The sequence below is a fragment of the Adiantum capillus-veneris genome, chromosome 1 (genome assembly GCF_014529385.1).
Source record: "Adiantum capillus-veneris isolate H3 chromosome 1, ASM1452938v2, whole genome shotgun sequence".
NCBI lineage: Eukaryota > Viridiplantae > Streptophyta > Polypodiopsida > Polypodiales > Pteridaceae > Adiantum > Adiantum capillus-veneris.
In genome coordinates this window covers 140,922,547-140,936,793 of record NC_140931.1, presented here as the reverse complement: position 1 = coordinate 140,936,793, position 14,247 = coordinate 140,922,547, and the positions used below count along the sequence as shown (strand labels likewise).

General features: G+C 44.6%; 1 protein-coding gene across 6 annotated transcripts in view; it reads right to left on the bottom strand.

Annotated features, from left to right (window-relative positions):
* LOC147465698 (Pseudouridine synthase family protein) overlaps nucleotides 1–14,247 on the bottom strand; it is a 67,592-nt gene that overhangs the window by 380 nt on the left and 52,965 nt on the right. For 4 of the 6 annotated variants that reach the window (XM_086521460.1, XM_086521448.1, XM_086521454.1 and 1 more), the window contains one exon: nucleotides 751–857. In XM_086521460.1, coding sequence (XP_086377586.1) covers nucleotides 751–857 — 107 coding nt within the window. Of the gene's footprint in view, nucleotides 1–214; nucleotides 713–750; nucleotides 858–14,247 lie in introns of those variants that run through there. The other 2 variants (XM_086521456.1, XM_086521458.1) reach the window with 1 other exon arrangement.

Sequence of the window (14,247 nt, the reverse complement as noted above, 5' to 3'; positions counted from 1 at the left end):
CGGAAGCTGAGGAATTAGCAGGAGTGCAAGCAGCAATACCTTATCTACATTGTAAATCATACACTGAGGCTCAGAAACTTATAAAACCCACATCACATAACATTCTTAAATGTCCATACCAAGGCTGAACACATGATTGCTGTTATCTCTGGCAACATGCTAAGAGAACCTCTAATTGCTACACATTCCCAATAGAATTAAGGCTTTCCTCGTGTATAACAACAGACACTCTTATTAGCATTATTCCCACTAAGGGGAGAGTTAGCATGTGCAAGAGGCCAAAATTCAAATTTCCCTACGCAGCAAAATGATATACAAAAGCATCCATGCCTCTGTGCACCCCGGATAATCAACAATGTGAAAAATGGTGTGTACCAAGTGCAACACCTGCACTTAATACAGCTGTGAGAAATGGTTTGACAACCGTTGTCCTCGGCATTCTCTCTAGCATACTAGGAGAGAAAAGGGAACCGGGGAAAGGAAAGAGGGGAGGGGGGTGTGTGTGTGTGTGTGGAGATTGACACTGGAAGCAAACCATCAAATGCATTCAATGAACTAAACTGCTAAAATCTCCTTGTATCCATTCTAATGGACCGGTCCACTCTCTTGGATCACTAATCCAGCTGATACTTGACTTCGGCAAGATAGAGACCACATGCAGGAGCCATGGGTGGAGCTTTGGTCACCGTTCTGGCTTCTAATAAATGAGGAACTGTCATTAAAACAAATATGATTATTCAAAAAGCTTACATAGAAGGCCAGGAGCAAGGTACTCCATGAACCAAATAGAGCCTACCATCACTAACTTGTACTACACCAGTGCCAACTGCTTTTAGGAGTCCTACCATCAAACGCACCTGCAAATTTCACAGCAGCTTTTGTAAACGCACTTCAAAGAAATTTACCGTCGGTATGTTGGACAGCAAATAAGTAGACAGAGAGCTTCAAATTAATGATACAACTAACAACCAACACACACCCAAGAAATGCCAATTCACCCTTAGACAAAAGAGGAAGTCACAAAGTTAAGCTAGGTATCCACAAGACAACATATGCTATTGGCTCTTTCAGTCACGCGTCCGGATGGCAGAGATGCCTTGCACATCTAGCCATCATGAAGTCTAGAGATACACAAAGCATATATACATGAGGGAGTTATAAACTAGGTTAAAAGTCAAGTTGCTTTCTCTTAGGCAAAATACATCATTGGACGAGCTCAAATTTCATCTTTTTGGACCATCTATGCCCGTGACTTGATTTCTTGCATGTAGCCAGAACCACTAATCAATCTACTTTCTTGCCATACTCTTTGGTTGCAATACCGATACCGGAGTAGTAGAATTTTCATAAAGAGCAGTATGCCCACCTGTGAACAACTGCAGAAACCAAGAGAGGCAATGGAGCTGCATCCTGCACCTTATTCAGGACAAGCAGTTGCCCCCCCCCCCAAAAAAAAAAAAAAAAGGAAGAGAGAAACACAAGCACACACTTTTTTGAGAAGAGATGATGATGATCCATATTACAGGGAATGGCCCTTTTCAGGTCGCCGTTCCCCGTTCCCAATCTAGCTTCCCGTTCCGAAACCTCGTTCCATGTTTCAGACGTGAGTGCCCGAAACAGGGGATGGCATATTATACCGGTTGCCGTTCCCTATCCCAATTTCCAGTTCCGAGTAACTATGAAGAGATCACAAAGTTCTTTTAAGAAGATCCTAAGAAGCCACAACTTTAACTACAGTAGTTCAAAATACTGCAAATTTCTTGAAAGAAGCTTTGGTGACAGGCCCCTCTTTAGTAGTCCTGTTTAGCAGAAGCTGTCAAACACCTTTAGGTCTCTCCAGCAATTTACAGCCACCAACCCAAAACTCCTTTGAAGGAATGACATAAAAACAGCCTTTCTCAATGCTTATCTGCAAGAGAATGTATATGTCAAACAACCTCCAACTTTTCTAGTCAAAGGTCAAGAAAACAAAGTACGTAGGCTAAAGAAAGCATGTTATGGTCTCAAGCAAGCCCCTAGGGCTTGGCATTACTACTATCTTTAGAGAAAAAACTTTGTGATTAGTCACACACTCTCTACCTTGTATGTTTAAAACTCCATCATCATCACTGCACTCTATGTAGATGATCTACTTATCACATGTAATGATCCATGAGGCCATCAAAAAGGACTTCAAAGTACCTTGAAAGGGAGTTCTAACAGGCTCCGGCTTCTTCACAGGCGGTGCTTCCCTTTAAATAGCTTCTTAATCAGAGCCATTTGTTACAAGGTGGTGATGTGGAAATATTGCCCAATTGGAAGTAACTGGCAAGAGGACAAGGAATTAAACCCAAAAGATGGGTCGAGGGGGCCTAAGGGGTTAGGGATTGAAATCCCTAACCGCTACCAACTTATGGAGCACCGGCCGAGGGCCTAAACCCAAAATCTCAAAAGGCTAACATGCTGATGTGGGCTGTGCGGATTTTTGCGTTTTTTGATGGCAGATTTTGGCAGATTTTTGCATGGGCTTTTGAGAGCAGATGCTTTTGGGTGTGAGTGCTATTGGATCAGATGCTTTTGGGGCTCTGCTTTCGAGCATCCCTTGTAAGTTTATAAGTGCAAAAGGGGCCACTCTTCAGAGAGCATTTGAGCGCAGAGTTTTGGAGAGAGTTGGACTCTAGAGAGTTGTGCCTTTGCAAAGCAATAATAAAGAAATACCGAAGGGATGGAACTCCACCGTTCTCTCTCTCTCTCTCTCGTGTCAAGTTCAGTTATTTGCAGATTTCGTTCATGTGTTGCTATTGATTTCTTGCTTGGAGTGTCCAAACCTATAACACCATTGGTTTCTCAAGCCCCACTCAAACCTTCTACATAAATAGGCTCTACCAAATCATCAAACATCATGTCGAGGAGGGCATTGATCCGATGCTCCACTTCAAGGAATTCGATCACTTCAGCTAATCATCAAGAGCTTCCTAAGATGTATCTTCCATATAGGACGAGGTGTAGAATGGAGAGATTGTCATGCCATCATCAAGCTATTGTATTGCTTTAGTATGGTCTAGGGCTGCTTGTACAACTAGTGTTTCCATAGAAACATGGTACAGGGAATGGGATTAAGGAACAGGGTCGGGGTCTGGACGACAAAAGTTAGGGAATGGCATTGGGCCCAGAACAGCAAAATAAATCAAATTTTCTCGATTTTTTTTTAGGTACACAATGTTCCATAGTGCTAAGAACATTGTGAGCAATAAAATGCACCAAAGCGTCAACTAAAGTCTGAAAGAACTCATCATAAGTACTTAGTAAAGTATAAAAATTATCCCATCTAGATGCTCAATGGATGACGAAATCCAAATTGCAAGATTTCTCAGAGACATCCTGCATGAGTATCATGATGCCTTACATTTGAAAACGACTGTTTAGATGCCATCTATTGTAATATTTGTAATATTTTTAGCTACAACTTCAGGTTAAATAAAAATGATTTTTGTGCAAGTAGAATGAATATATAAATTTATGAACTTATTGGTACCAATTATAAACAGTGAGAGCAATAGCCGGACACAGTGCATAATAGTTCAAAACAAACACATGAATAAGATGGTGTCCCCAGTTTGCTCAGAAAAGCTATAATTTAACAGTTTTTGCGGTGGCCATCCACGAAGTGACCGGTCGTGCACAGCGGAAATACGACCCGACAAGAACCGGCTGACAGAGTCGGAAAAGATATGAAATCGGCTGGGTTACTAATGCACCACATTGGCCAAAAAAATAAGATTTAATGCCCGTTTTGAAGTGTAAAGACTAAAAACCTTATAAACACAGTGGCCAGTCAGTTTGAACGCCGCCAAAGTTAATAAACATTAAAAACTCAACAAGTAGTGTGGAAAATCTAGAGGGCCAGTGTGGGAAGTTTTGTGATGTCTCTCTCTCTCCACTCTCATGCAGCACCAGATGGCGAATCTCCCTGCAAGAGTATAAAGGAGGGCTAGCGCTACCTCAAGGGGGTGCTCTGCAGTATTTTCCAGACACAGAGAGCTCTCTCCCTCTCAGTACTCAGTTCAGCAGCAGTTGAGTAACTGGGCAGAGGGTGAGGGTGTACGGGCAAAGGGACAGGCAGGTTTCAGGAGGGGTTTCTCCACTCTTGACCATATTCTGACACTCAGAGCTATCATTGAGGAGGGCAGGTCACATGGGAGACGGATTTATTGTAGCTTTGTGGATTTCCGCAAAGCATTTGACATGGTACCGAGAGCTCGACTGATGCGCAGACTGCAGGAGATGGGGGTGCCCACAGTGTTGATTTGGGGGATTATGGCTTTATACAGATCAGTGATGGGACATGTACGCACCCCAGAGGGGATATCTGACTTAGTTCACTCCACTATCGGGGTGAAACAGGGTTGCCCATTGTCTCCTACTCTATTTGGTATGTATGTTGATGAGGTGTCTGATTACATTGACAGAGAGGGTGATAGAGGTGCCCAGCTGGCAGGGACGTGGATCCCATTGTTGTTATATGCTGATGATATTGTCTTGATCTCTGACTCAGCAGAGGGTATGCAGCGACAGTTGGATGCATTACACAGTTTTGCAGAGGATAGTGGATTGTCTGTAAACCTTGGTAAAACCAAGGTCATGGTGTTTAACACCACACCGCAGTGGATCAGGAGATCGGCACCGACCTTCACGTATGGTCAAGAGATTGTGGAGTATACAGATGCATACACTTACCTTGGGATAGTCTTCACTGGGCCGAGGTTTTCTTTGGGGAGAGCAGCAGAGACTAGACTGACCAGAGCTTATGCGGCCTTGGGAGGCTTGGAGAGGATGTGTTCGCAGGTTCAGTTCCAGGAACCTCGGACAAAGTTATGGCTCTTTGATACTTTAGTAGCCTCAGCTATGATGTATGGGGTACAGGTTTGGGGACCTTCTGTAGGCCAGGATGGTTGGAGACGTATGGAGAGGCCCTTGGTATCTATGATCTCCCGATTGATTAGAGCCAAGGCCTCCGTACCTCACGCGATCATTCAAGCAGAGCTAGCTGCCCCCCCCATGGAGATTGAGGCGCTTACCAGATCAGTGTCCTTTGTGCACAGCCTATGGGATACTACTAGAGACAGATATGCTAGACTGGCCCTTGAGTCTTCCAGACAGTTAGCTCTACAGGGGGACACTTCATGCGGTATGCACAGATGACTTCATGGTTTCAGACGCATGGCTTCACCATGGACAGGTTGCCCCCTTTCCAGTATTCTCTTCAGGCACCCTCGCTGTCTCTTACACGGGTGGAGATCACTAGACTCATTCGTCAGGACCTGATCCAGCTCGACACCAGGAGGACATGGATAGAGCCGCCTCAGGAGTTGAGCACGAAGATGGCTTTCTATAGAGAGCATCTTCTCCACCTCACAGGAGATGGGTTTGTGATTCGACCCAGCTACATGGACACACATATGTCTCATGGTTTGCGTTGTGCCATTGGTCAGATACGCACATCCTCACATCAGCTCGAGATTGAGACTGGTAGATTCAGAGGGATACCAGCAGACAGCAGGATATGCCGATTATGCCAGAGAGAGCCAGAGACAGAGTTGCACTACATATGTCATTGCACAGTGTTCTATGAGATACGGGGGCATTTCCACTGCTTATTCAGAGAGGGTTTTGGTCCTCTATCTAGGGTCATGAGTTATGAGGATCAGAGATGTCTTGGACTATATCTACTTGAGTTACACAGGTATAGAGACACTTTACTGGGGAGAGCTAGAGAGAGGCAGTCCCAGAGACACATTACAGATTTCTTTTCACTAGATATGGGACAGCCAGAGGAGCAGCCACCACTGCAGAGCTCGTCCCACACTCATTCGACCACTACTGGCACTCTCATCGACCGAGCATTGGAGCTACAGAGATACAGACGACCGCGACTGAGGAGAGGAGCTACACAGCATCGACGGAGACTACAACAGAAGATTCGAGCCATACTCTCTCGACATCCAGAGTGCAGATGAGGATGGATCCTCACCATTTCTTCCATCTTTGTTTCACACACTGTTACATCCAGTTTACCGGGTACCTATTGTATCAGCTGCTACACCCACGTAGTTTTAGATTGTAGTAGTAGTAGTAGTATTTTGTTCCACTTCTAGTTCTTTTCTAGTTCTTTTGTACCCAGACATGGTATTAGATTCACTATTTTGTAACTGATTGGTCTCATAGGTCATTTTGGCCTTTTGAAGACGTTAATATAACATTTCATTTCATTTCATTTCTCTCTCTCTCAGCGCTCAATTCAGTTCTTTCTCTCTCTCTTTAGCCATCTCTTGCCCAGAGCCACAATGAGCGCAGTGCAAGGCCTACACAGCTTGCGGCGAAAGTGCAAGGCACACCACAGAGCTGTCCCTGCAGGGAGTAGACGCACTCAGACAAGCACAATGTTGGCTGTCCGCACCGAATTTCAGCATTCCAACGACGTCCAAAGATAATTTAGAATTTTCAGCCACGAAACACTCGTGAGGGTACCACCTACGCAAGTAGATAGCAACAGAAACTTCTTGCGTGCAAAAAGATCCAATAGAAATAGCCATTCACGGCTACAGGTATGATGAATTTCAACCAGTAGGCTTACAAATTTATGCACTTTTATGCATCAAAATAGTATCTGGGATACGAGCAGTGTATGATGTTTCGGGTTTATGTGCTTGTGACCATTCAAAAATAATAAGACAAATCTCCTTCAAGGGGGGGGACCAGCCCATCTTCTGGTCCCTAGTGCTATGTCCTTTTCTACATCATTTTCTCATAGAAATTTTGTGCAGAATCTCTTGTGAAAAAGTGAAATTAGCTTTAGAGTACACGCTTCCGTTTCTGTGACAATCAGTCCCCACAAAATTTGCACCAATCCTGCTTTTGTCTTTCCTTTCTTTGCTTGCTCCTCTGCTGCTCTGGAACTCTCTCGCTTGTCCTCTGCCTAATCATTGGACGCTTTGTAGGGGACCTTGCAAGCACATGCCCTTGTTTCTCGCATCCGTAACGTTTACCCTCTTTGTAGTACTCGGTGCGCTGCTCTTGTAACAGACTTGGGCACCCCAAGTCTAAAATCTGTCGCGACACGAGAGAGAGATTCACTGAAAATACTTCACAAGTATAAATCACAGTTCAATTCAAGACGACATGGCTCAGCGTAGTTCCATGCCCAAAGGTATTGGCCCCAAAACCTGGTGCCCCTTTCGGTATTTCTTTATTATATTAAATCTTGAGCAAAGTACAACTCCCATAGGGGTCCTCTGCTCTCAGACTCTACGTCCACATGCTCTGAGAAGTGAGGCCCTTGGGGCTTATTTATTGATACAATGGATGCCAAAAGCAGAGCCCCAAAAGCTTAAACTCAAAAGCAATCTTGTTCCTAAAGCAACTCAATCCAAAAGCTGCCAAGAAAAAGCTTCAGCGCAAAAAGTGGAAATCCGTACAGTTGTTGGTGTAACAGACTTGGACACTCCAAGTCAAGAAGCCCCAAAGATTGGCGCCCCTTTCGGTATTTCTTTTTATATTAATCGGATCAAAGTACAAGAGAGTGGCTAGGGTTTCACTCTCAGACTCTACGTCCAGATGCTCTGAGAAGTGAGACCCCCACCACTTATTTAAAGGTTACAAGGGATGCCCAAAAGCAGAGCCCCAAAAGCTTTCCAGTTAAAAGCATAAGAGCTCCAAAGCTCCTCTCTTTTTTTTATTAAAAAAAAAAGCATTCTCTTCCTTTCTCTTGCATAGAGTAAAAAGCAAGATTCGTGTCGCTCATCATTAAATTAAAAACTAAATAAAAAGCCTCTGCAATTTTTGAAAATTAGGGTTTGTGGCAAAAATTAGGGTTTGCAGTTTTTTAAGGGTTTCTGGCAAAAATTAGCGTTTCTACTGTCCGCCACGTCATCACTTTGTGACATACCCCCCTCTTGAAAGCAATGTAATCGACCGCGATTACGCCTGCAAAACCGACAAAAGCCATAAACCATCTTAGCAGACACTGACTGTTAGTACCTACGTACTAGGGACTCACATCTAGCACATGTACCAAATCGACAGTCACATCACACAACATCACAGGACATCACAAGACATCACATGACATTCAACATTCATTCGGATCTTAGACCATGATTTATTGGCAATGTAGCTAGCAATCACATCTAGGTCCAATCGGGACCTCATAATGTCCGATTGACTAACCCCTATTACAACCATGTCTATTCGAGATCAATCGGACCAAAATGCTGCAGTCATTTCGTCAGTCAGTTCCTGCACTCACAAGAAGTCAAGAACAAATCAGGAATTCCATTTCATAAAGTCATCCAGCAGAATACTGTCAGCTCTCAGTATCCCTGAAGCTCAAAGAGACATCAATGCCTTTAGTATCAAAATCAAGGCATCTGTTGAAAAAGGAGCGGAGTGACTCCCCTCTTGTGCATCCCACTGCACCAGATCTCCGGCCAAGTTGAATTATGGGTTCTGTTTGGAGTAGACTATGCTAAACCAAAACATCGAGGTAAAGTTTCACAATCCGAGGAGTATCTGCTAGGTCCTCCTCCTCCATCCACTTCGCATCAAATGCAGGAATTTTCTTGAACTTAACCAAGAACCGCCTTCGGACTTTACCTTTCTTCGTATCGTTATGTGCCAAAATCTGTTCAGGAACAAGGATCTCCTCGTTTTCTTCCACTTCGGGTCGCTCATCAGGCTCCCCATCATCAGGCACATCACCCTTAACAAGTTTCAAGAGATTCACATGCAATGCATTGTGAATCCTCCAAGTATCTGGCAGTTTCAATCGGAAGGAGACATCATTTATCTTGTCAGTGATATGGAAAGGTCCGTAGTATCGCATACTAAGCTTTGGAAAAAGCCTCTCCTTTCCCTTTTTCTTTCGTAGGCGTGCCTTCTCAAAACGTAAGAGCACCTAATCATCCTCCTTCAATTTCAAGTCGCGACGATGGCGATTCGCTGCCTTTTTCTGTCGTTCTTGAGACTCCTGCAAAGTCTCGCAAACCTTGGCAAAAGCCGTATCCAAATCTCGCAAATATTCATCCGCTTCCAATATCTAATCTTTCGTGCTCAGGAAGGATGGAACCTTTGCAGCACTTTCAACAATCTCGCATAGCGTCTTCCCCGTTGAAGAGTGTATCTTGTTATTGTAGGCAAATTCCACCAAAGGTAAGTTCTTTTCCCATTGAGTCTTCTGATCCGAGATACAAGACTTCAATAAACCTAAAACCACTGAATTGGCAATCTCAGATTGCCCGCCAGTCTGCAAGTGGAACAATGACGAGAACTGCAACCGCGTGCCAATGTTCTCCCAAATTGCCTTCCAAAACAAACTCATAAATCTGGGGTCTCTGTCGGAGACAATCGTCTCAGACGTGCCATGTAATTGGAAAATCATCGTGATCATTCTGTGTAATTGGGAGATCAAAAATGAAATCCATTTCAATACTTTCCCAAGGGCGGGTGGGTATGGGTAAAGGGTGTAACAATCCCTGTGCCTTATGCCTGTCAAACTTGACCTTCTAGCATACTGCGCACAACTCTTCCACGTCCTTTTTGAGTACCGGCCAAAAGATGTATCTCTCTACCCCTTTCATGGTGGTAGCAATGCCGCGGTGACACGCAAAAGGTGGACAGTGGCATTCAGTCATAACCTTTTCCCTCAACGGCTGTGTAACGCACAACATAGTCTTTTTCATCAAGTAGCCTTCCCGAAGGGAGTATCCAGCTATTGTCTCTCCATCCCGTATCCGTGTGAAAATATCTGCAAAATCTGTACCTGTGGCATACTGATCGACCATATCCTCGAAGCTCCTATGATGTATCGCGGAAATAGCCAGAACCAACGGTTTCCGAGACAAAGCATCTGCCACTACATTTTTCTGTCCCTGCACATGGACAATCTGGAAGTGGAACTGTGACAAGATGTTCGCCCACCGCATCTGCTTTTCCAAAAGCTGCTTCTGTGACAAGAAGTAGCGCAAACTCTGATGGTCTGTAAAGACAGTAAAATTCGCTCCGAGTAGCTAATGCCCCCACTGAGTAAGAGCATGGATAACCGCCAAAAGCTCTTTCTCATAAATCTGTGTTGTCATCTCCGGCCTAGAGAACAAACGGCTCTCGTAAGCTATGACATGGCCTTCTTGGATCAAGACCGGACCCAGACTACGACCACAAGCATCACAATATACTTCAAATGACTTCTGCAAGTCCGGCAAAGTCAAAATAGGTCCCGTAGTCAATTTCTCTTTCAATGTCCGAAAGGCAGTCACCTCTGTGGGTCCCCACGAAAAAGGTACTCCTTTCTGTGTCAAGGTATGCAAAGGGGAAGCAACCTTTGCAAACTTTCGTATGAACCGCTTGTAGTACGAACACAGTCCCAAGAAGCTTCTAACTTCATGGACATTCCTCAAATCGGGCCAATCACGGATAGTCTCTATCTTGGCCGGGTCCATTTGCACTCCTGATGCTGACACAATGTGTCCCAAAAAGTGTATCTCTGGTAGGAAAAATTCACTTTTCTTTGCATTAATCACTAATGTGTGGTCTCGTAATGCCTGAAAGACTTGAAGCAGATGATCTCTGTCTTCTGCCTCATTCTTGGAGAAAACAATGATGTCGTCAAAGAAAGTGCCAACAAATAGCCTGTACTCTCGAAAAATCCTCTCCATCATCCGGTTAAATGTCACAGGAGCATTGGTTAAGCCAAAAGGCATCACCAAAAACTCAAATAACCCAAAAGTCGTCCGAAAAGCTGTCTTGTAGACATCTCCTGGCGCTATCCTGATCTGATGATATCCACTCTTCAAGTCAATCCTGCTAAAGCACGAGGATCCCTGTAACCTGTCGAGTATATCATCGATCCTAGGAGTCGGAAATCTGTTCTTGATGGTGATTTCGTTGAGAGTGCTATAATCGATGCACATTCTCCAAGAACCATCTTTCTTCAAAACCAACAACACTGGAGAGCAATACGGTGAAGTACTAGGCTGGACAAGACCCTTTTCCAAGAGGTCTTTCACTTGGTTCATAATCTCTTCATTCTGTGCTCCGCTCACACGATAAGGTGGCCGGTTCAGTGACGTGCTTCCAGATATCAGATCAATGGTATGATCTTCAGGCCCTCTAAAAAGCAATCGGCATGAGCGTGGAGAAAAATCTTGGCGTTCTTTTGTTCAGGTCAAAACATATTCAACCTTTATCCATCTTTCAGTTCTCTCCCAAAACAATGAGTAAGAAACTGAAGTTCATCAAGTACAATCTCTAAGCCCTTCATTTATCAAAGTCGCTTTCTCGGCCCGATAGTCAACCACGGCGTAGTTCTTGTGGTACCAAGGGATCCTGAGTAGAACGTCACTCGCGTGCCCTGAACACCCCTATCATTGCAAACGAAGTTTGCCAATGATCGGTGTAATGGCAGCATCCTATCCGGGTGCCAGTCGAACTACCTTCGCCTGTGGCGTCAGTCTGTCGGGCGTAATTCCAAATCGAGCCGCCAATTCCAAGTGAAAAGAAGTTGGCCTTGGCTCCTTCAAAAGAGCTTCCTGATTCTTCACTTTGCCCCAAGAGCAGCAAAAGTTTGTACTTTCATTCATTAGATTCGGTACAAGTCCCACGCCATGTGGTACCAGTCCTGCTTTTCTATCTGCCTTTTCTGCCACATTCCTCAGCTGCTCTCGAACTCTCAGGCCTGTCGTCGTCTTTATCATTCTGTTCTTTCTGTGCCTTTTTAGGGCACTTCGCGGAGATATGTCCATGTTCCCCGCATCCAAAGCACTTCCCCTCTCTGATGAAGCAAGCTCTCTCCTCAGGAGTAAGCTTGGGTCGTGCATCCTTTTTCTCTGGGTTGCTCTTTTTCTTTCTACTTTCATTCCCAGAAGTCTGTTCGGCTCGTTGTGTCATGGCCTTATCTGTGGGGTAGGTCAAACTGCCAGAGTGAATGGCAAAGCCCCGCTTTGCATGACTCATCAACTCCTAAATAGAAGCTGACTTCTATTCCAAGCAGTGATCTCGGATCTCTGTAGGTAGACCCAAGGTAAACCGCTCAATCTGTTCTCTGAACGAGATCTTCTTGAATGAAGAGGCGGGTAGAAAAGAGCTCCAGAATCTTTCACAGTAAGCATTGATTGTATCTTTCTTGGTCATCCGAAGATGGTTCCAAGCAGCTCGTATATCTCATTCATGTTCTTGCGTCAACCAAGAAGAAATAAAAAGCTTCTTAAACTTCAGCCATTTAACTGGCGCAGTCTTGTTTAAAAGAAGCGTGGACCACCAAGTACGAGCATTCCTCTTAAAGTAAGAGGCAGCTCTCCGAATCTTGGAGTGCTCTGAATAGCGTCCTCCCGCGAAAGCGATGTCAAACGTTGTATAAAAGACAAAGCCTTCGAAGCATCTGAGTATCCTGAAAAAGTATCAAACTTGATCGAGTGGCCACCTTCCTTAAACTCTCGGACTTCCTTGCTTTTATCTTCGAGAAAGTCATACTGGTTGGCTTTGTAAAAATTCTTCTTGTTCGCATAAAAGTTTCCGTTGTCAGAGTCTGAACTGTCCGTAGACGAGTCCTCTGTAGAAGTGTCACTCACTAGGCGAGACTTAGACTTCCTTGCCTTTTCTTGCCCTTTCCGAAGCGTTGTTTCTTGCTTCGCTTTTTGCTTTTCCCGTCTTCTTCGCTCGAGTCTGAAGAGCTAGAAGAACTGTCAGAAGAAGAAGAAGAAGAATTGGGTAGGTCTTCAAACTTGACGCGCTTCTTCAATTTCTTTGCCTTGTCAAATGTCGACCGACGACCCAAATATCCGGGAAGTCAATGCCTTTCTTCTGCTTTTTGCCGTGCTTTTTGCCTTTCTTTTGCATGTCGAAAAGCTGAGCAATCCGTGCATCAACCACGTTCTCCAGTTCCTTCTCCGTATATTTCTTGGAGGCAGAAGGTTTCTTGAGAGCGGGTTTCCGGAGTGGTGTTGTGGTTCTTTGCCACTCCATCTGTACCTCTTCCAAAGAGGTCTGGTTCATATATTTTGCCATCTTCGAGTCCTTGGCAAAATTGAGCATCATCTTTGTTGCATCATCAATCAATTTTCGACGCTCCATCTCTTGCTGCTCCGCTGGAGTAGGCCTAGGCAGGCCATACTCCGTGCCGGAATCTTCTTTGTGATCCCTGCCCGCATCTCCAGATGCAGAGGGAGTCGACTGATCATTGCCTGAAGCCATAGGTGCCGCGGAAAAAAAATTCGGGGATCGGATTTCCCGTAGAAGAGAAATCGGCCGTGCTCTGATACCACTGTAACGGACTTGGACACTCCAAGTCAAGAATCAATCGCGACAGCACCAAATAACCACTTCAAAACAATTCACAGATCACAATAGATTTGCACTGGCCCGACGGAGTTTCGTGCCTAGAGATATTGGCCCCAAAGATTGGCGCCGCTTTCAGTATTTCTTTTTATATTAATTAGATCAAAGTAATAGAGAGTGGCTAGGGTTTCACTCTCAGACTCTGCGTCCAGATGCTCTGAGAAGTGAGACCCTCACCACTTATTTAAAGGTTACAAGGGATGCCCAAAAGCAGAACCCCAAAAGCTTTCTAGTTAAAACTTAAAAGCATAAGAGCTCAAAAGCTCTTCTCTCTCAAGCTCTTCTCTTTTTTTAATTAAAAAAAAAGCATTCTCTTCCTTTCTCTTGCATAGAGTAAAAAGCAAGATTCCCGTCGCTCATCATTATAAAATTTATTAAAAAAATAATAATAAAGCCTCCGCGATTTCTGAAAATTAGGGTTTGTGGTAGAAATTAGGGTTTGCAAGTTTTTTTAAGGGTTTCTGGCAAAAATTAGGGTTTCTGCTGTCCGCCACGTCATCACTTTGTGACAGTTGGCGCAATTCACGTGACTATCTTTATAGTCTTCCATGTCAACATGTCAACGCAAAATCCGGGGGTTCCATACTACTGCCACGTCAGCATCCGTATTGCTGCCACGTCAGCCTGCCACATCAACCGTTCTGCCTAGGTGGTCATGCCACGTCATCACTTTGTGACAGCTCTGCTGACAACCGAGGGGCCGAAGGTTTCTTTTTCTGTTGCTTCCCCTTCCTCCTATTACCGTTGTTCGATTCTTGCCCGGTCCGGACTGCCACAAGCCTATCTGTAGGGTAAGCAAGAGTGTCTGCGTACATTGCAAACCCTGCTTGGCATGTCCCATTAATCGCTGCATGGACTCGGACTTATTTTGCAGACATCAAC